General features: G+C 38.7%; 1 protein-coding gene and 1 long non-coding RNA gene across 2 annotated transcripts in view; both read left to right on the top strand.

Annotated features, from left to right (window-relative positions):
• LOC146467226 (polycystin-1-like protein 2) overlaps nucleotides 1–22,576 on the top strand; it is a 31,612-nt gene that overhangs the window by 2,348 nt on the left and 6,688 nt on the right. The window contains exons 2-18 of the mRNA XM_085126024.1: nucleotides 1,408–1,465; nucleotides 2,649–2,933; nucleotides 3,579–3,844; nucleotides 3,936–4,270; nucleotides 5,738–5,876; nucleotides 6,303–6,412; nucleotides 6,735–6,793; nucleotides 7,486–7,652; nucleotides 9,613–10,345; nucleotides 11,566–12,018; nucleotides 15,295–15,460; nucleotides 15,946–16,089; nucleotides 16,459–16,584; nucleotides 17,779–18,024; nucleotides 18,584–18,838; nucleotides 19,537–20,292; nucleotides 20,594–20,830. Coding sequence (XP_084982150.1) covers nucleotides 1,408–1,465; nucleotides 2,649–2,933; nucleotides 3,579–3,844; nucleotides 3,936–4,270; nucleotides 5,738–5,876; nucleotides 6,303–6,412; nucleotides 6,735–6,793; nucleotides 7,486–7,652; nucleotides 9,613–10,345; nucleotides 11,566–12,018; nucleotides 15,295–15,460; nucleotides 15,946–16,089; nucleotides 16,459–16,584; nucleotides 17,779–18,024; nucleotides 18,584–18,838; nucleotides 19,537–20,292; nucleotides 20,594–20,830 — 4,535 coding nt within the window. The remainder of the gene's footprint in view (nucleotides 1–1,407; nucleotides 1,466–2,648; nucleotides 2,934–3,578; nucleotides 3,845–3,935; nucleotides 4,271–5,737; nucleotides 5,877–6,302; nucleotides 6,413–6,734; nucleotides 6,794–7,485; nucleotides 7,653–9,612; nucleotides 10,346–11,565; nucleotides 12,019–15,294; nucleotides 15,461–15,945; nucleotides 16,090–16,458; nucleotides 16,585–17,778; nucleotides 18,025–18,583; nucleotides 18,839–19,536; nucleotides 20,293–20,593; nucleotides 20,831–22,576) is intronic.
• Nucleotides 13,278–13,706, top strand: LOC146467227 (uncharacterized). The gene is made up of 2 exons (XR_014867749.1): nucleotides 13,278–13,310; nucleotides 13,344–13,706. It is a non-coding gene; the product is annotated as an uncharacterized LOC146467227 (long non-coding RNA).

Here is a 22,576-nt window from a genome sequence, read left to right as displayed (position 1 = left end):
TGTATTTTAAGCCTTCAAAATATAAAAGATGTCTTTAAAAATTAAACTATCATTGTTTTTGATCCAAAGTGTGTAATGGTAGGCAACGAAACTCGAACATCTGCATGCATACATAATGAATCACAAGCATTGCAACATGTCGTTTTGTCAAGTTATTACGACAATTTATCATTTAAGTTCTTCCTGTTGTCGTAAATGCTGATTACCTATTAATTTAATTGCAAAGTCCCTTTTTAAGAGTCACGATATCTATTGCATAAAACTCCTAAAGACCAATAACCATACAATTGTAAAAAACAATATATTTGTACACAAAGAACGGTGTGATAGGAAAGCGAGCCGCAAGCAAATTGAACATTTTTGTGAAGTTCAACATGTCAAGTTGCACATGATCACACGATGTTGGAAGTATAGTATAACATTTGTAAACACTAGGGTAAATTTAGCAATATTTTTGTAAGAATTTGTCATTTTATGATTAGCGGATGTAATAAGGCTAAATGGCACGTGGTTTCTCGTCAGTCGTGTTACGTTTTACTAGGTGCTTTAAACCCGAATATATCAAACTGGAAACATTTGTTGAAAATTCGCTGGTATGAGTTAAAAATTTAAAAAAAAAAACTTTTGGACGATTTTAGCACCTCGTTTAATTTGGGAAAGATATTTTATCATGTCATGAGCGCAATTTAATGTAAAGGATCCGTCCACAATACAAAGTTTTCGCTTGAAACGCGCAAATTTCGATGCGCTTTAGCCTTGTGTCCTCACACTTCGTCGAAAATGCTCTCCAGTGCAGGATGGAGAAATATGAAAACGGAGTCCTATCGTATCATTGTGTCTGTTTCTCGCATGCGCAGATGTTAATCTAACCTTTTCTTCGGAGCGTGTTAAAGCGTTCGAGCGTTTTAGTGTCGATGGGAGAAAACGTTAGGAAAATGGTTACTAAGTGTGTACATGAGTCTTTTCGGGAAGCGAAAACGAGGCATTTCGAAAGAGCGCTTGTGCGGACGGAGCCTTAATTGTCAAAACACACTGAGTTTAAATCATGCATGTTTATGCCAACACCTTACAGCCTGATTTTTTCCGAGTGTGCCTGTGTCACTTTCTGAATAATACATCATTCTCATTTATTCACCAGGCTTAAAATATTCCAACAAATTTATTCCATCGCGCATATGCAAAACATGACATTCCAATCCCAGCAGTATGCAGGATGTTTGTCCCACGAACCTAGTTTAATGGCCTTAGCTCACACGAGTCTCCTGTAACTCAGTGGAAGAGCATCCGAACTAGTAATCGGAAGGTCTTAGGTTCGACTCCTGATAGGAGCACTCGGATTTTTTTCCGAGTATGCCTGTGTCACTTACTGGACTTCATTTCATATTTTCCCCTGATTTTTCGTTTTAGATTCTCCAGTTGACCTCGTTGCAGGTTGGCAACTTGATGGTTCCGAGAAGGATGTTATGTAAGTGAAAATTGAATGTTTGTTACTGATCAATATATTCACTATTTTGTTGCAATCTAGCCGCTGAAGAGCAGTGTAAACGAACGTACCTGGATCTCGTGTCATTCCACCGAAATTAGGGAACTTAAGCTGGGACGACGGCAACGGCAACAGCAACGAAAAACGTCACCTGAAAATATAACTTTATTTCTTTCATGCTACTTCGCGATTATTTCAACTAATTCAACTTTTACAGAAACGGCGAACTATCCAGAAGCCGAATTGGTAGGAGTGGCGTTCAAGTTAAGAAAGAAAATGAAAAATTCACCGTTGTGTGCGCACGTTCTCCAAGAAAACGTTATTGAAATATAATAGTGACATGCTTCTTACATTTAGTATAATGAAATCATTTTACGGGTTTGACTCACCAAAATTCTTTGGATTGGAAAAGCATTTGCATACAGTGAAAACTGAAAAGCCTTAAAAATATACGTACAGAGAAATATTTTTTGGTGTCTAATCAGATACGAGGTGAGACTCTAAATATAAACCTCAAATCCAAAAAATAAAAAAATAAATAAAACAATGAAGTTTTCGCTGGGCTTTGTCATCCATCTTAGTTTTGCATTAAACGGCACTAGTTTCCTGAAAAGATGAATAAGTTTCTTTGGAGCCAGAAAATTAAAATCACTTTGTTTTTTCTTCCCTTTGAGAAAATTATTTGAAATATCCGTTTTGGTTTTCCTAGAATATTTGGTGAACGACGAAAGTTACTTACTTTTAATTTTAGCACAGTCCTTACCCAAAAATGTAAAAATTACCATAACTAGCCTCTTTAAAATCTTTAACCTTTCCAGACGCAGAAGGGGCTGATTCTGAATTTGAAGGTTAATAACCTTTTTAACAGTGCCGACTGTGTATCACTAGTACCTTACGGTTAAAACATTTTTTTTCCTCTCGGCAATGAAAAAGCTTCACTTTCCTACGTCGCCCAATCGGGCGATGACTGTTTCCCCGTGGACCACCATTGGCATAATCTTTCAACAGAATCGTAATAAGATCTCATTACGCATTGGCCGGTCACATTTTTACATGTATTTGAATTTTGCGCAGCATTCTCCCAGTGAATTTAGCCAGAATTATTGTCAAATTTGACTCTTCTGTGCCCTGTGATAATCGTGACATTTTTTCTTCTTTAATCTAGTTTACATGGTAGGGCTTCCTACAGATACGAAGATGGCGTCCGGGCATTGTACTTAGATGGCAGTGGGTCATATGCAGACGTGCCGTCCATTAATCTTTACCAGTTTCCCGCGTTTTCGATCACGTGCTGGGTGAAGGTCTTGGAACCCGCCAAAACTCCAGGTTACATCTACGCTGATTGGTCAGATCCACATCAATTTTCCCTTTTGGTTCACGGTGAACGGAAGGAGATTGGGTACCAGTTAAGGAATCAGCAAGGACAAGACGTTATAGCGAACTTGACATCGTAAGTGAACATGAACCGGAAAGTTGATGTGCTGCGTGGCACTTGTACAAACAAAGAAGTATCTCTAGGTGATAGAGAATCAAAGTGCCAAATAATGGTTGAAGAAAAGTCCATAAGTTTTGGGCTTAGTCCTTCTTCAATGGATCAATATCACTTAGATGATAATTTGTGCCATGTGTGCGTTCTTGATGAGTGAATCAATTGTTCATGCAATCCGGTGTGAGCAATGCTTGACGGCTTGTGCAGCCTCATTTGTGTGCAAGCAATTTTAAATGTAAACCAACAAGACAGTAAGCACAAACATAGACACGAAATGTTCATTAAAAAACAGCAGTATGGTCTATTGTCAAAAGTTAAAACCATTAATTTGTGCATTAATAATTGAAATTATTATTAACTTTTAACTTATTGAAAGACAAAAAACTTGAACAAGTTTGATATTTTTTGTTTGTAATTCTTATTGGATATCCCCAGAACATCATATGTCTGGTTTATATGTCAGCTGGAAAAGACAACTTAAACGTTTCCAACTCTAAGCCGATTGTGTGGCTTAGTTTTGTTCATCTGCACGATTTTAGGAGGGTGAAGAATTCACACACCACCCTAATTATCAGCATATATAACTTTTCACTTTTGTTTTTCTAGAGCGATTCCTCTAAATGTGTGGTTACACGTTACAGCCACATGGGAACAAAGACTGAAACTCGCTAAAATTTTCGTCAACGGAACCATAGCCGCGAGGACAGTAGCTGCCGACGGCCTGTCAAGTTATGGGTTAAAAAATAACGCACACAGCTTTTACCAGATAGGGAAGAAGGAAGACACCGGAGAAACATTTTATGGACTCGTTACAAAACTCAAGGTCTTCAAGAAGGTTTTAAGCAGCCAGGACATCGCGACGGAGATGAGCGGTATGTTATCTCGGTTTAGGTATTATCTAAGAGGGTTGAGGGTTGTCAGCTTAACAGGATGTTCTAAACGTTTCAAAACAAAAATCTTTAGGTTTTAATTCTGATTGCTCCACGAGCCCCATCGGAGTTGCCAATCCAGGTATTATTCCTGACAGCCATATGACCGCAAGTTCCACGTACATAGGGAGTCGCTTCCAACCTTGGTTTGGCCGGCTGGGAGGAAACAGGGGCGATGGTTGGTGCTCACTGACAAGTAATAGCAACAACGACTGGCTTCAGATTTACCTTGGAGACATGTTTACAGTTTGTCGCGTTGATACCCAGGGGGACATTAATGGCAATGAATGGGTCACAGCCTTCAAATTATCTTTTTCAACGGATGGAAACATTTGGACTACTTACAAGTTTGACAATGGAATAGAAGTGGTGAGTCATTCGTGAGAAGTGATAGCTGACGGCAGACATTTGGCTCTCTCTGGCGCCATTAAACGTAGATTAAGCCTAACCAAAATTAGTGATATTTGATCGAAATTTATGGTTGAAAAAAAAAAAAGAAGAGACAGGTAGCCTAGATCTCAGCGCGTTCAATTTATCATTTACATATGATCAATGGCGGGAAAATTTCACTTTTGGAGTTTCGTTTTACATCCTGCTAGTAATTAATGTCAGTGCCTCGTTCAATTCTTGCAACTGAGCCTTTCCGCTTTTCATACTAGACAAACTGCATACATAGAGTGGTGAAATCAAATGTCAAAACTGATTAGTTTGCTGATAGATTTTTTCACGGAAGAAGGCTCACGAGCTGTTCATCATGCGAGAAGTTTCGTTATGAAAGGACAAGCCCTTCCTTTCGTTCACACCTTTACAGGTGCGAAGTGCAAATGTCGACGCCTTTCAGTCTTGGCACGTTGTTGACTCAAGCGTCCTCTGAAAAAAACATGCTTTAAATTTCATAATATCACCAAAGCAGTTTTAGACATCAGTGTCTTATTCACAATTTTTAACAGGGCCTTTATTTCCAAAACTAAGCCAATTTATCAGTAGGGGTCAGTTGTAAACATTCCAGCTGGTTGATTGACAGCTGTTGTGAAAGGCCAGGCCAGACCCCTTTTATACCGGAATTTCCTGTTTAAGTTGATGCCAAAAAGGAAAAAGTCATTATCCATTTCAAAACAATAAACACAATACAAAAGCTATCACCCTCTAGTTTTGCTTTCATTTTTTTCCTTTTTCTGTTTATTTTTTCAACATAATAATTGTAAGACGAGGCTTCGTTCATTTCTATTTTTCTTAGCCATTCAAATTATATCAAAGGAACTGAATTACAATTAAGTCAGTTAGTTATTTCTATAAATGCACTTTTAAGGTAGCCCAACGATGTCTTTCCTTTGTATGTAAATAAGCAGCGCCCAATACGAAAGCTCTGCTAGTTTTCCTTCCTTCCTTCCTTCCTCCCTTCCTTCCTTCCTTCCTTCCTTCCTTCCTTCCTTCCTTCCTTCCTTCCTTTCTTTCTTTCTTTCTTTCTTTCTTTCTTTCTTTCTTTCTTTCTTTCTTTCTTTCTTTCTTTCTTTCTTTCTCTCTTCCTTCCTTCCTTCCTTCCTTTCTTTCTTTCTTTCTTTCTTTCTTTCTTTCTTTCTTTCTTTTTTTCGTTGCTTCTTTCGTCTTTCGTATTGTACGAGTGTATTGCCTGAAGATTGTAAAAAAAAAAACAACAACAACAACAACAACAACAACCAAAAAAAAAAAACCAGAAAACGGAAACAATACATTTGAAGATTCTTCTTGGTAACTTTCATATCAAAATAAGAAACAGGATAACGAAAATATTCAAACGGGTTGATTTGGGGTACACAGTTTCGCTTGTTATAAATTAATGCATTAAACTCCTTTCAGGAATTTCGCCGCCAAGGTGACTCCAGGACTATTGACAAGCATCACTTGGTAGCGCCAGTGCAAGCTCGGTATATTCGCTTTCATCCAACTGATCGCCATGAATTCAATTGTCTCAGAGTGGAAGCGTACGGCACAAAATGTGAGTTGACTATTGGCCACATTCAGTCACAGACGAGAAGTTTTTTTTATTCGCAGAGCGCGTGTGCAAAGTCAGTTATTGTAAGGAGCATGGAGCTGTGTCGAACTGGCAAAGTTTCTGCAACTGAAGTTTGCACGACGTTTATACAACTGCTCACACAAAGAACTTCTCAGAGGGTGTCGAAAACTAAGCAACATCTAATTGCAACGCAGCTGACGCTACGATTGCTAGTAACAATTTAATATGTTTAACTGATAGCTAAGACTGAAAGCTGTACCAGCAGATGGTTAAAAAAAGGGACCCAGTGTTTGAACAGTAAATAAGCGTCTTCGTAGAGCAGACTTGTACTGGTTGTCTCCAAGGTACACCGTACCATTCCTTCATCTTCTATGTCATTAATGTGATGATGTAATATTTTTCTTTCAGTGTATCATTTTAACGTATGGCTTATAATTGCAAACCAGCAGTTAACTTTGGACCTTCTGAACTCAACTTCTCAACAGCACGAGGCCATGAAGACCAATGTGAAAAACGAGGTATGGATAACTACTTCTTTCGATAACACACGATCTGTAAGGTTCATAACAGGTATAATTTTTAATGCTGTAAAGTGTTGTTGACTTCTCGGAAAGCAAGGTTTATTTAATGAGGTTAAATATCAAGTTCCTTAAAGTTTGATTCAGTTTGTTTTCTTGATGATTTTGTTTGCTTGTTTTTAGTTCTAGTGGGCTGTTTTATTTATGTGATTATCGTCAAAATGTTTAATCAAAGGCCGTGTCAAATGACATAAACTTCATTTGGGTTTTGCCCTGTCGAGTTCAAGTCCATGATGTTTTTACTCTGATACTTTATCTGCAGTTTACCAGTATTCTTGGTGGATCTTATGGTTTTGTCATGGCTGAAGTTCAGAGATTTGGGTAGGATATTTGTTTTCTTTTCTTACAACAATTTACCAGATCTATATTGATCAAACTGTAATGTAATTGAGATAATGATGAGATTACTTTTATTTTGTATACTGTCTTCCTTGGATAAAATTTTTCTTCGACACTTGAGATACATCTTGAACCATATTCAGTACTTACTAATAATAATCAAAGATTAGGGAGTGCGTTCGATGATCTCGATTCCAGGCTCTCTCCTTTGCCAAGTTGGAGATGATACCATGCGCCCCTGCAAAATCTGCGGGGGATGCCAAATACGCGTCCCAAGATCCATTCATTCAAGGCAATCGACGTTGTCCCATACAATCTCGAATCCAATCTGTATTAGGAGGGTGATTTTCTACGTCGAACGCAACCAGATCGTTATAGATCAAACATTGATGTAGCCGATATAATGATGAAGTTACTTTCCCTCTGTATACTGCCTTGCTTGAATGAAAGATTTCTTCGACATTTGAGATACGTCTTGCGACATAGTACTACAGGACAATCAAGAACTCATTGAGGAGGGGATAAAGACACTTTACAAAGAGCAGCACCTTTTTCTTGTCTTAAGCCACTTGCCACCGAATTAATAAACGTTGTCCGGTATTCGTTCGACAATGCAAATTAAGTTACTTGTTGTTGTGTTAAGTACCTTATGATAAGTATCCTTATTTTTCCAGGGCGCAGAGTTCTAGCATTGAATCCAACACAACGTTACCAATGGTAGATATAAGGATCTTCTGCATCACCTCAGCTGTTAAGGATCAGCTGCTCAGCAAAATAAAATCAAGCATAAAGTCTGTACCGTTTTTTGACAGTAACTATTTGGACGCAGTAGATACAGCAGGTACCAGGAACAAGCTCTCTGAATTTTTTTTCCATTGTTACGTACTTGGGAATCCATACAGAACTAGGCGTAATATATCAAATTCGAGGAAGAGTGTTTCATGTAATATATCAAACACGAGGGAGAGTGTTTCATCAGATATCCAAACACTGAGAAGTAGGTTGAAAAAACGAGGCGAAGCCGAGTTTTTTTAAACGACTTCGATCACATTTCCAAACCTCTTTCACGGCAGTGATTTCCTTTGTCTTCTTTTCATGAATTATAAATGAGTTTGGAAACGTTATTTTCAAGCGTTAAAGGCATATAAGATTTAAAAACCGACGTTCAATTGCATTTGTATAATAAGATAAGCTAAAAAGGTGCTGCATTGGTAATAATCAGTAGGCTGACTCTCACACATTTAGGTAATTAACAACCAATCGCTCTGCAATGGCCCAGAAACCCGTCGTTAACCCTATTCAGCGAAGGCTGTTTCGTTCCCGAGCGGCCTGGGACTCTTGGCAACCACAAGGCCATTAAATCTATGACAAGGGGACTTGTAAGGTCTATGGAATGTCCCAAACTGTTTAAGGTCAACAACGTAGACCGATTGTGTCATATCACGTTACAATCACGTCATTTGTTCTTCACAGCCGCCAACTTAGATCAGCCATCTTGGATTTCCTGATATCTCCAAAACCGCGGAAGGCTCGTCCAAATTGGTTCAAAATTTATCAAAACCAATAAATAAGAACCAAACTGGTATAAAAATATTAACATTACAAACATAAAATGATAATTTATCAGAAGGAAAAAATATCCAAATTTGGCAAAAAACGGACTGTCAAAGTCTTGTTGCCATGGACACATCAGATCACGTAACCAATCAATTATTATATCAAACTGTTACCAGATAAATGTAAGGAAAACTCACAAAATTTGGGGATATTTGCTCTAGTATATAAACATAAAAAGTCAGCGCAGGCACTTTGTGCCCCCCCTCCCCACCCCTCCCAGACTGAATACGGTTAACCAAAACCCTGAAAGTTTTAGTCGCGTGGGACATTTTGTCTGGAAAGCGAGGTCAAGAGAGGTCAAGCCACCACTTCATTGCTCACTTTTCCATACTTGCCCTCAATCCCCTCTCTTTTCCACATTTGTGTTGTTTACCTTGAAGCACGAAGCCATATTTGTCCACTTGCTAGCCAAAACGTACGCCTGTACGGGAACGGGGACTACCACTTCAGACGCTTAACGATAAAACTATAACCTTCATAATAACTATACTCAAAACAAGGAAATGATAACAACTGTTAAATCTATTACGAATTGGGGCCTTCAAATTTCTAAGAATAGTTCTTTAAATGATTGGCATGCCTTACCAACGGAAATAAAGGCACTTTCTTCAAAATAGTCCATTTTACAGTGCAACGAACTCAACTGGGGCCACCCAACATTAATCAGCCAATCACAGGTCACGTTCACAACAAAAGAGTCTTGTAAGCCAATCAAAAATGGGAACATTTCTTTAAATTTCAAAGTGTCGCTTTTTTCGGTGGCCCCGGTTGAGTTCGTTGCACTTTAAGTTCGTGGAGCAAGCATTTCAATTGTGCTTTCTTGAGATGCTGTACTTGTATACATTTTTCTTTTTAACTTTTTTATATTAAACTGCTTCTTTTGTAATCAAGACATAATGTTTTGTAATCTTATTATTAATTGAAGATCTTATTACTCTTTTGTAATTTAATTACGCAATTTGCTTTATGCGCGACGTTTTTAAAATAAAATGCTCTTATGCTCTAATGACTTATGAAATTTTAGTTTTGCTGTTTATGTTATGAGGGGCTCCTGAAAACCACTTGTGACGTAGGCCCTCTGTCGAAAGGCTATTATTATTGTTATTATCATTATCATTATAAGTATTTTTTAAAAATGCTTACCCAGTTTGCAGTGATTGTTGTTGTTATTGTTGCTTTTTCAGTTAACTGCACATGTTTGCCAGCAACTGTTAACCTGAACTTAAGCAAGACGCTAGACCAAGCCAAAGTTTTTTCTACAACGGACTTAATGGTCGTCAACGCCGAAGTAAACCACTCAGTTTGCAGCTCGTCAGCGCAACTGAAGTCATACTGGCATATTACCCAAGCATCCTTGAAAACAAGGACTTTTACTACATTTATGCGTGCCCCACTTGGTACCAGTCAACCCTTTTGGTCAATGATCCCACAGAATCCGGACAGCTTCTACTATGTCAGTTACATTTTAAGAATTCTTCCCGATTATAAAGTCATAGGATATGACTATGGTTACGTTTCAGTCCTTCAACAGTCGCCTGTCGCTATCATTTCAGGAGTCTCGTCGGCAGCTCCAGGAGAAGGGGATATTACATTTAACGCTTCCATTTCCTACGACCCAAACGCAGGCAGTGGAAATCCATTAATCTTTGCATGGTTCTGCAGAAGAAGCTACGAAGCATTTCCTGCAATCGACCCTCTTCCAGTTGTCGATATTCCAAATGGAAACGCAAGCGCATCAGGTGGTTGCTATGGCTATGGTCCTGGAAGACTCAGTAGCGTCAATGAAGTTCTTGTTGTGAATGTAGATCGGATGGAGGCAGGCCAAACTTATGTTTTTGAACTTTTGGTCTCAAATGGTGAGAAAAGCTCAAGGGCATCCCATTCGCTTACCTTGAAACAAAAGGCATTCTTCATAAGGTAAGAGGCCGTTATCTCACTTTATCCTCATGCTATAGAGAATACAGCCAATCAGAAATCCAGAAACCCGTTGCATATTCTGTGATATGCAACGGGCAGTATTCCACGAAAAAATCCCATTTAAGGACGGTGCCTACTATTGTTACTGCGCATACGTTCTGCGCATCTCGAGATACTCAGGTTTCCTATGGGTGGTTCCCACTAATACAGGGATAATTTTGCGCGGCTTAAAACTATACGGAGAAAGCACAACTTAGCAAGTGCTTTTGTTATCTCAAAAGAAAATTAGGGGTAACCATGCATTTTTCAGAGATAATTTAGCTTCAATTTAGGAAAAAAATCCCACACATTGCTTTATATTTTGGCGCTTTTTAGAGATATTACTGCTTAATTATCTCTGAAGAATGCGTGGTTACCCGCAATTTTCTTTTTGGATTCCAAGAGGCCTTGCTAAGATCTGTTTTTCCCGCATAGTTATAAGCCGCACAAAAATACTTCGGTATTATTAGGCACCGTCCTTAATAAGCAGTACCTTTTTATTTTAATATTTTCCCAAAATTATGTAATTTCAAAAAACGTTGCCAATCTGTTGAATATTTTTTCACTGATTGTATTTGCTGTGAAAGCATTAAAGAGTGGCCTTTTGTGTTAATTCAATGAGTGGCATGAAATAAATTAGTTATGCAAAGCTTTCTCGTGGTATACAATGAATATCCCACTCGTGACTTGATTTTTCTTTGTATACATATTTGCCTAAAGGCTCGTGTGTATACCAAGAAAAATCAAGTCACGAGTGGGATATTCACTGTATACCACTCGAAAGCATTGCATAACAAGTATGAATTTACTTGTAGACCAAGCCAAGTGACATTCCCCTTAAGGCCCCGGGAGTGCCAATACCTTACCGGTAAGGTGGTAATTTTATTCAAGCGTCGTTAAAACTCCTATTTTTGCTCAAATAGTTTACCCCTATATTCATGGGTTCAACTTCAAGGCAATAATATAGGCAAATATATGACAAATGCCACTGGCTTCAAATGTCTGAAGGACGTTCCCTTTATTGCGGCTTTTATTTCTGGGTTATAATACTTTTATTAACGCGTATTACTACATTTACTAAACATCTCTATTCCCCATGAATAACACTGAATAAAAGAAAATGATGAAGCCGTAGATGCAGTCAAATGGTTATCACCTGCATTTGCCTTTTACACTTTCAGGTGCCTGTATAACTGTGGCCCTAAAGTTATTCCCAGCAAGAGGATGATTATAGAATCCAATTGTACAGAAGAACTCTGCAAAAGCATCACTCAATATCGCTGGTCTTTGTTTAAGGTAGATGCTGCAGATTCCAGTCAGTCTTGGACGGAAATCACAGACTTAAGCGACCGAATTCTCACAGAGTTAGACAACCCAAGTTTGGTTCTTGGCAAGCTCGATAAAAATAGATATTCACTTGATATGAATACCACTTACAAGATAAAAGGCTCAATTGTTTTGGAAGAAGGACGTTTTATGGAGGACGAAATAATCTTTCAAACTGTACCGCCTCTGTCTATTCCCAATAGACGATGCAGTGTTACACCATTGGAAGGATTAGTGTTGGAAACGAATTTTACAGTGAACTGTTCCGGATGGACAACCCAATACTCAAACTTAACATACACTTTTAGGTATATGTCGCTTAAAATACAATAGCTAGAGGTTACGATATTTTTAAAAAAAGGGAATATCGTTCGTCTTGGAAGTGGCACAGATGACTGAATGAATTGCCTATCATCCCAAAGACTATCCATCCCTGGCAACGATTTGGCAACGTATTGCATAATTTCCTCGCCCGAGCGTAGCGAGGTTAATAAATTTGTCGGGCCGAGCCGGCCCGAGCGGAGCTAAGCCGCGCGAATTCGAGCGAAAAATATATTTATATATATATATACAGTAAAAACCCGCGTGTAAGAACCTACTTTTTTAGAGTTTGGCAAAACAGGTTCTTATATTTTGGGGTACTTACTGGCGTTTTAGGCTAAGTAGGTTCTCAATTAGGTTCTTAATTTTTACGGAGTAGAAAATACTGTGGTATAATATATGGTTTGTTCTTCATTATAAACTGTTAACAGTATTTTATAGAATAAATGCTTATAATCAAGATCAAACCAGTTTCAAAAAAATAAAACCAGTTTGAAAAAAATAAAGCAGTTTCAAAAAATCAAACTGATTTGAACATTGAACCACAACATATGTTCCCATGGAGAAACTGGTAACAAGTCTAAAGAAAGGGGAACCAACTTGTCATCTTGATATTTCAAATATCAGAAAATGCCAGATCTAAACTTGCAACAAGAAATGGCTTTGTATCTTCTGTACTGGTTTATATAAAAATGAGCTGCAAGATGATACAGGCATGAAAAACTTAAACCAAGACCAAGATTACATACAAATGATACATTCTTTTAATTGTAGCCGAATTGTTTTATAACAACAGTTCACATTTAACATACATGGTGCATTTTTAGTTTCACTGTGCAATTTTTTGATCTCTAAAGACAACCTTTTTGGTAAAATATCGTAAATAAAATAGTTTAACCCTGCATATAAGAACCTGTTGGAATTTTTTTGGCTAAACAGGTTCTTATATTTTGGGGTATTAAAGTAGCAAATTTCTGCCAGGAGGTTCTTAATTTTCTAGGTTCTTACACGCGGGTTTTTACTGTATACCAATCTCGTACCCAGAGTCTTCCCGGCGTTGCCCCGCTGACCAAAAAGCCTGAAGACTCTGGGTACGAGATTGGCGGTAATAAAATTCGATGTCCCCAGAGTCTTCCCGGCGTTGCCCCGCTGACCAAAAAGCCTGAAGACTCTGGGTACGAGATTGACTGTATACGTATCTATGAAGGTGTCCGCACAATGACGTCAGACTGTCTGGCGTCGTCTAGAGCAAAATTTGCATACATCGAAAAAAATGTGCGTGCATGATCAAATTTCAACTGTAATGTTCCAGATGTTCATCAATATTCACTGGATACAGAACTATCTCTCCAGCATCTTTTCCCTTTCCTTTAGAAATCTTTTTTGTGAAAGATTGCAGTAAAGAAATTACACGTTTTGTGGCCGCGGTAAATAATTTTCCGTGGGAAATAAATTCATCGAACACGACAGCGCTGCACGCCCGTTGTAAATTACGTCGCGTCAGAAATAGATTTTCAACCGCAAACTAGCCCGTGGAACTACGAAAACACCATGCTCATCAAAAAAAATCTTATGCGCCTTTTAATCTCCTCGTTTGATGCTACAATACGAGTAAGGAGGGCTTTCCACCCAGCCCCAGCTTCGCGAGGTTTTGCGAGTCACGTATTTCTAGTTGTAATAATAATTGTAATAATAAGCATAGTTCTTTTGACGGGTTTAGTAGCCTCAATGTGTCTACAATAGTTAAAAGAGTCTAAAGCCCCATTTACACTACAGAAAATTTTTGGCACGGCTCGGATAAAAATGGCACGCGTACCCAAAAAAAAGGTTCAGCTCGGGTAAATTTTGTAGTGTAAATGATTTTGCCGTACCAAATTTTATCCCTGCCGACCCAAAATTTTACCCGTGCTCGGCCCTTCTGAAAAGGTAGTCCGAGCACGGGTGAAATTGGTACGCGTTCCCAAAAACTCGGCCCGGCTCGGACGAAATGTGTAGTGTAAACGATTAGCCGTGCCAAACCAATTTTTTCCTGACGAGCCTTCGTAACTGTGGTCAGCACCATCTGTTGGAGCATGTGTAGTAATTCCATTCAACATGGCGGAATCGGCGCGCCCTACAACAAGCAAGTCACCAAGAAAATCTCACGGTCACTCTAAGAAAGGAAATGAAGCAAAGGAATACACTCCTTGTCCCTGAATACTGTTTCTAGCAACTCAAATCAGTGACCATTACGTGTTAACATCCAAAATCATTGCTCGATAGGACAGTTACAAGCCAGCATTGCTGCTATGACAATGAACATATTTGTATCTTCACGTCTTTTCTATCATTCTGGAAAGAACAACAGGAAGAGACTAATTTTCGAAGTCCCTGCGACAAGATGTGTGGCCTTTTTAAAAGTAGACACTCCCAATACTTCTCACCCGCCATGTTTGAATGAAATAAGCCATTGGCCGCATGCGCCCTATGGAATAATCGCGTACGCTACCAAAGATGTTGAGCCTTTTACCCGTACCAAAAAATTTTCTCACGCCGCTTAGCACGGCAGAAAAAAGGACGTGTAAACAGGACATCAGTGCTATAGTTTTTGGTACGTGTACCATTTTTATCCGAGCCGTGCCAAAAATTTCCTGTAGTGTAAATGGGGCTTAAAAGTGTAATCAACAGTATCATGAAATAACTTATGCATACCTAGTTTTGAATAAATGGGTTTTCAAAAGGGGCTTAAACTTAGATAATAGGGAGCTTAAGCAACGACGATGTCGACGACAGCGACTACACCACAAAACAATAGATTTAATAGGCAAAAAACAATTGCTCTGCACGTGCGTTTTACAATTTAATAGATTTCTTTGCTGTCCTTTGCAAAACAACATCGTGAAATGACCAAATTCTAGGGTTTTTGAAGAACGTGAGGACACGACGTTGAATTTTTCATCTTCTTTCTTCACTTGAACGCCACTCCTACCAATTTGGCTCGCCGTTTCTGTAGAAGTTGAGCGAGTTGAAATAATCGCGAAGTAGCACAAATGTAATAAAGTTATATTTTCAGTTGACGTTTTCGTTGCCGTCGCCGTCGTCGCTGCTTAACCTCCCTGATGAGTCCTCATCTCAAATTTGGCTTGGTTTTGAGTTCCATCATCTTGACGCGGCAATGGAGAAAACGCGGTCCCCATAAACCACAAACCACTGAGTGGAGTAAATATAGGTCCAAACGTTATCCCTTAGATGAATGTTTTTATGACCTTACCTGTTTGTTTCAGTTTTATTTCTTCAACTGGCTTTGTCATGGTCAAAACTGGTTCCCACATTCCTCTTTTATCAACAATGCTTCCTGAAGGAAATGTTACCGATGATTACAATGTCACCATAAAGGTAGAAATAAGTGACCAAGGAGGAGCAACTCATGAAGACATCATCAAAGTTAAGGTGAAATTATTTAAATACATCATTTGCAATACGCTCGCTTCGTAAGTTAAATAATTCAGAAACCGAGCAAAATTTACGATTTCTTTTTTTAAACATTAGTGCTAACAACAGGCCACCTGGTTGTAAAATTTGATTAACCCTTATCTACTTTTAGATAACAATTTTTCTCACCTAAATGACTGTCAAAAGTCCATGTTAAGAACCTTCAACTTTTTGGCCTCTATGGACCTTGGATCCTTTCCTGTCCCACTTCAGTGTTGATTTTAGTCCATCCTAACTGGCCTCAATGTTTCAAGGGGGAAGAGTGATAAATAAAATTGAAGAATGACTCTTTCAGAGACAGTCCATCGGCCAGGCGTTGTTTCCCGAGGACTTCAGACCAGGCTTGTAAATGTTCACTCTTTTTAGCTTTAGCAGACATACCATAAAGTCTTTTTATGAACCATCTAACTCTTGCGTTGCATAATTATCTTTACACGACTTAGGTGAGACCGCTTCCACAGGGAATAAACGATTCGTCAATGGTTGAAAAGGTGACTCAGAATATTGAGACATTTTTAAAGAAAGGGCAAGTCCATGAAGCCACTACTCTGGCCATTTCCTTTCTTAGTTCAAGTGATAATGACACGGTAGGTTGGAGAAAACAGCCTTATGTTCCTGCAGTGTTTCTCAGTTAGTCAGTTAGTGTACTGGGCGAGTGGATAACCAGTTATTATTTCTTGTTTTTTCATTGTTGGCTTGTTTTTCTTTGGGCAGCAATGACTCAAGGTCGACATCTTAACATAGAAAAGAATTAGGATAATTAAACTTGTCAGTAGTATCGAATATCCCTTGTTAGTGAAAGAGGTATTTTTAAAAGATATTGGAAGGAATACGTAGGAAACGCAATGTGCATCAATATAGCAATCTAATTCATTGCTTATATGATTGCAATATTGTCTTTCTGTCTGTTTTCAATCCTTCTCTCCTCTTAGCTTTTTTTCTTTCTTTCTTGTTAGGCCAAGGATGCCACATTGCGTGCTATGGCTGAGGCGCAAGTTTCACATGTTAGTGAAGTGACTCAATTGTCTATGATTGTTGTCATGGCGACAGAGGACAGGGATAAAATTCCTCTTGACACTTTAGTAAGTAGTTAAGTAACCTCTACATGGCTATTCTCAGCCGGCTTTTCAAGATTGTACTCAAGCTAAGCCCCACTCTTCTCGATCCACTCTTAACAACCATTTGTCCAGTCAAAATCGATTAGCACAATGCAAAATGTGGTCACTGAAAAGATGAATAACGCTAGTTTTAAATAAGAATGGCGGATTTTGTGACGCACCTACAATCCTGGCCAAAAATGTTAGGACGATTTTCAAAAACTCAACGTAATTCCAGTGGCTATCAACATTGTGTGGGGAGGGGGGTCTTCCAAAAATCGCAGTGACAGCACCACCAAGCTTATGGTGACTGGTTATGGATATCCATAACACAAATGTACAATGCCAACGCTATTTTCGTATCTGTATATATTGGCAAGGATTGTAGTTAAACAAGAGCAGAAGTCACATACCTTGGGAAGGTTATAGAGGTAAGATAGATATCCTACAGGAGAAGACATCAGAGCAACAGAAATGAATCCACTTTCGACTACATCTGCCAATTCCAATCTCAGACAACTAGCTTGCCAGCATAAACCGAATCCTACGTCAAGCTCTACCCATTATTTTGGGCAAGTTGCACAGCATGTGAAGACGCCATCATTGACTGTATGGCGTTTCCAACAATGATGCAGTAAACATACGAACTCGAAGCTACTCAAGAATACGTCAGAAGCTTGCCCAGTGAGGGTCGTCCACTAACTGACGGATGAGCGTCAATGCTGTGTGAACATACACAATGGAGCTAACTAAACAAGTGTATTTTTCATCTATTATATAATTTTAAAAGTTTAAAGGTTACTCCTGATAGGGGCACTCGGAATTTCTTTTTCCGAGTTTCCCTTTGTCATTACTGAATAATACATCATTCTCATTTGTTCGTCAGGCTTAAAATATTACATCACATTTCCTTTCATTGCGCATATGTCACTCATTGTCATTCCAATCCTAGCAATGTGCAAGATGTTTGTCCCATGAACCTAGTTTAATGGCCTTAGCTCCCACGAGTCCCCTGTAGCTCAGTGGTAGAGCATCCGAACTGGTAATCGGGAGGTCCTAGGGTTCGACTCCTGATAGGAGCACTCGGAATTTATTTTTCCGAGTTTGCCTGTGTTATTACTGAATAATACGTCATTCTTAATTTTAATGTCTTTGCTTTCTTTTTCTCTTTTCATCCAGGAGGATGCTGCAACTTTACAGACCACGATGATCACCTTCCTTCGGACTCGCGCCCAAGACAGGGATGTTGTCCATGAAGTTGGTGGCCAAATTTTAAGCGGATTATCAAACACGTTGAATGCTTCTTCAGATATAACTGCTCACAGCTACGGTCAACTTACAGTACAGCAAGAAGACACCGACTTAGCAAAAGGATTCCGTAGAAGGGCTATTCAACAAAACACAGTCACCAAAGGGTTTTTCAGGGTGAATAACGAAGTTTTCTCTTCTTTTGTTTTGATGTTTCTTTTTGTTTATCGTTCGTCTGTCCTTTTGTCTGTCTCTCTGTCTGTCGACATTTTTGTTTGTTTGGTTCTTCGTTCGTTCCTTTCTTTACTTGTTTGAAGTAACCCCGTCGTAAATGCCATCGTGTGTACTTGAAATGATCTTATTTTGAAATGCATTTCGTTTTGGGTATTTCTACCTAAACATTCATAATTTACTTACATACATACACATACATAATTCTACTATCGTGTAAAAGATCATAGCCGAGAGTTAGACCCTCTACTAGTTCTACTTACATAACACTGGATGCAAAGAACACAACACAAGATCAAAACCGATGGAAGCCAAGTATGGACGCCCCATATATACCCATAGGACGGAAGGGAAAGATAATGATGACAAAAAACCTTAAAACTTCTATTTCTTAGGTTTTATTTTCCATTATTAGTTTCAGTGTAGTGAGTTTACATTTTATTGAAGTGAAAGAAATCACCTTCTATCATGTCTAAAAGTAATATAAATCGCTATTGAATGACAGGCTAAGAACTTAACGGAAAAAACGTTAACACTGGTGGATACACTTGGCACCGCATTGCTTTCCATTAAGATGAGTGGCCAGAAAAAGAGTCAATATCGGAGCAAGACCATCGGTATGACACTAAAACGACAAGCGCCAGCTAAACTGGGTAGGGAGAGGTTTCATGGAAGCGACGAAGAAGGCGGCGTGGTTTTTCCATCTACTGACGTGCTATTCGGGAGCAACGAAACGAACTTAACTTCAGTTGACACCCAGGTGAGTTGCAGTATAAAAGTTCAGAGCGCTAGAATTCCAGAATTTGTTCCACTGAAAATAAATCGAAACAGTTCTTAAACGAGCAAGATCCAAAGAACCAAAGAGAAGAGCAATGAATAAATGGATGGATGAATAAATAAAATGATTACTTTGTTGACTAACTGACTGACAGGCTGACTGACTGACCAACTGACTGACTGACTGACTGACCGACTGATTGACTGACTGAATTACTGACTAACGAACTGACTGATGGACTAAAGGACTGACTGACTTGCTGACTGATTTACAGATTAACTGACAGATCAACCAACTGTCTGACTGATTGGCTGACTGACCGGCCGACCAACTAACTGACTGACTGACGTTTGGTTGGTTCGTCAGTCGATTTGTTTATCGTTTGTCTTCTTGCCCGTCTACTTACTTGTTTATGTTGTCTGGTTGGAAAGAACCGTTACGTATTCCTGCAATTTCCCATTTTTTTGCGAATTTATTTTAATAATTTATGAAATGCATATCTTTTTCATGTCTAGGTTTATTTATCTTTTCGTATGATTTAGTAATCGTTGGTACAGTCCATTAGTCACAATTTATTCCTTCATTATATCTGTTCCTACCTTCTTTTATTTCATTCACGTAGTCATAGAAAATAATCTGGTTGGTCATCTTTACAACTTCATCTTTCCTTCTTTCAATAGATGGTGACTTTGAAAAAGAATCCTTATGTCTGGGCAAACTCTTCCAAAGACATAAAATCATCCGTACTGAGTGTGGATTTAAAGAAACAGGATGGATCACACTTAAACATCTCTGATTTAACTCATCCCATTGAATTGATCATACCAGAGAAGGACCCTGAGGAGCCCATTGAAGATGACTCCCAAGCCCATCTCTTTGTCAAACCTTACAATGATTCTAGTGCAATTCGCTACCATAAGATTACACTCTACAATGATTTTGAATCTGCGCTTGTAAAAATAACGCCAGAAGACAATGCCTTCTTTGATGTCTTTGTGGGTGCTGCTGTGAAACCAACCCCGAACAACTACACCTTCAGAACAACAATTCCAGATGTTTCATTGTGCGAAGGGTTTACGCCTGGAATTGGTTACATCAATTGCTCTAGCAATCCCTACGTGTTCTCATTGTCAAGTAACGTCACTGGTTACATTGGAATCCAGTATATTGGCATCCGTCTGGCTCAAGAAGCAAATGCGAAAAACGTACAAAAAAATCTCCGACGTTTACAGAGGTCCTGTAAAGATAGCCAAGGTCGACAAAAACGTTCCTGCATCGGTGTCAAGGATCCCCCGACAACCCCTCCTCCGACACCAGAAGTTATCGTGCCAACGTATGATTCCCTCAGTGATGTGAACTACACGATGTCAGTGAAAATGAGGAGTTGTCTTTACTGGTCTGAAGTGAAAGAAACCTGGACAAATGAAGGGTGTAAGGTATGTTTATTCTGGGCTTATTTTACCACCGAAATTAGAAGTAACTGCAAAGAAAGGGCGCTGAAAGTGGTTGAATGAAAATTTAGGCTTGATGATTGAAATAGTTTGTATCTAATCGTAAATTCGTTAAAAGCATTGGGAGATCATTGCGATCTATGTTTGCACTGAGAAAAATTTTCTCTTTGGAAAAGAAAAAGAGCGCCCAGATAAAAAGCCTCTCGTTTCTCACTAACGGCTAGTCTTTGTTGCAAAGCAGTGACCCTTTCATTTACTGTAACGTACCTTTTTTTTTTTTTTGAAGGTTGGATTGAAAGACATAAGCGAAAATCTGCAGTGTTTGTGCTCACATCTTTCAGCATTTGGAGGAAATATTTTTGTTGCTCCTAATCCCATCGACTTCGACAAAGTTTTCACTGAATTTACACGGCTTGGAGAGACTAAAAACTTTGTGGTTCTTACAACTGTGTGTGTCATATTCGGAGTCTACTTTGTTGGACTTGTGTTTGCTCGCCGGGCCGACAAGAAAGACGCCAAGAAGGTCAGTATATTTGTAGTTTTTTCATGTGTCTGGAATATATAGCTCAATACTGCTTAGCCGAGAGCTGGCAAATTATGGCGAGTGCTACAGCCAGATCGCAACAAGAAAGGGAAAAAAACTTTGAATACTAACGAAGAAGGAGGGCAAACGGCGAACAACGTCTTAGGGAACTTGGAAGCAACCAAAATCCAAGACCCATTCTTGTTTTCAGCATGTCGTTCCATCTTCTAGCTAATTTATTCGGTAAACTAACATGTATGAACCTTTGAAAGGGTTTATTGGTCATCGTGGTAGAAATTATAACGATAAATAAATAATCGTTTGTCTCACGATGTAGTAGCTTAAGTTCTATTTTTTTATAGTCACTTACATTGTAGATTGCGATCTACAACTTAAGTAACTGTATTGTGATACAAACGATTATTTTATTCATTAAGTGTTAACCTGTTTAAACTGATTGCCAGGACCGACCAAACTTCGGCTCAGAAATATCCTGTAAATCAAGCAGTTTTCAGTGCAAACCGACCTTACAACAACCTAAGTTTGCACGTAAACTGTAATCTCGTAGTCAACAATATTCGCTGCTTGTTTTAGTTTCAGGTATATTTTCACCATTGAGAAGTTTTTTGAATGAATCCAGGTGTTTTTGAGAACAATGTATGCATATTTTTCTTTCCGAAAATTTACAGCCAACCCGCAAATTACTCGCCTGCTTCAACCTAATAAGGCGTGTATATTCACCATTTTTTCAGCCATCTGATAAACGTGCAACCGCTCAAGCAGTTTAAGGCCTGGGTCAAGGGCTTTTAAGAGGAAAAATGGTTTATTCTAGATAACTTTAACAAATTCAATGGCACAGAACTGAAATTTGGAAGATAAAAAGATCTCATCATTCTGAAAATTTCTAAGCATAATGAGTAGTGCATAGATCACGTGACATGTCACGTGATCATTTTTGTGAAAAAAGCAAAGATTTGACAGGTAGGCGACGGTTTTAAGAGATAACATCAAACAAAAACGCGTTTCTAATAAAGATTAAATATCTCCATCGCTTCACGTTTGGAATGATCGTCCATTGTTCTCCAGAAAAAAAATATCGGGGCAAAGGTCATTTTTTAGGCCACAATTCAACTTTTGATCGTTAATTTCTCCAATTTAAAAGCTTAAGGACAGTCATTCCAAACGTAGAAAGTTAAATATTTAAAATCTGCTTCGGAAACACTAATTCAGTTATTTTTATAAAGAAAATTCGCCGCCATATCGCCGATTTACGAAATTCTCATTTTTTTGTCACGTGATCTGTCACGTGATCAAAATTATACGTTAAGGCAAAAGAAAACATCAAGTTAAATATCCAGGGAAAATTTCATCCTGTCTCAGGCAGACAAACCGAAGATATAGGGGATCATTCATATTTTCTGAACACCCTTCAAACCCAGGCCTTAAACTGCTTGAGCGTATGATTACTCTAGTAATTAAGGATGTACACACACTGGTGACATTTGAACATTTTGTCAAATTTCACTGACCCAAGGGCTCGTGAAATTTTAATGGAACTATCCTCGCGGTCACTAAACCACTAATAGCATTCGCTCTCTCCATACGACTATCGATAAACATTGTATATCCTATTTTGGCAAAGATATGTCGTTTAATGGCTTAATATCTCATCATTTTACTTTAATATGCAGCAAGGTGCTTTGTACCTGTGGGGAGAGGGGATCTAACTTATTTCTCAATTACCCG

Source organism: Pavona decussata, unplaced genomic scaffold (genome assembly GCF_977016875.1).
Source record: "Pavona decussata unplaced genomic scaffold, jaPavDecu1.1 SCAFFOLD_137, whole genome shotgun sequence".
Lineage (NCBI taxonomy): Eukaryota > Metazoa > Cnidaria > Anthozoa > Scleractinia > Agariciidae > Pavona > Pavona decussata.
The sequence above is the reverse complement of the archived record's forward strand: the minus strand, read 5'-3'. Positions and strand labels throughout refer to the sequence as shown.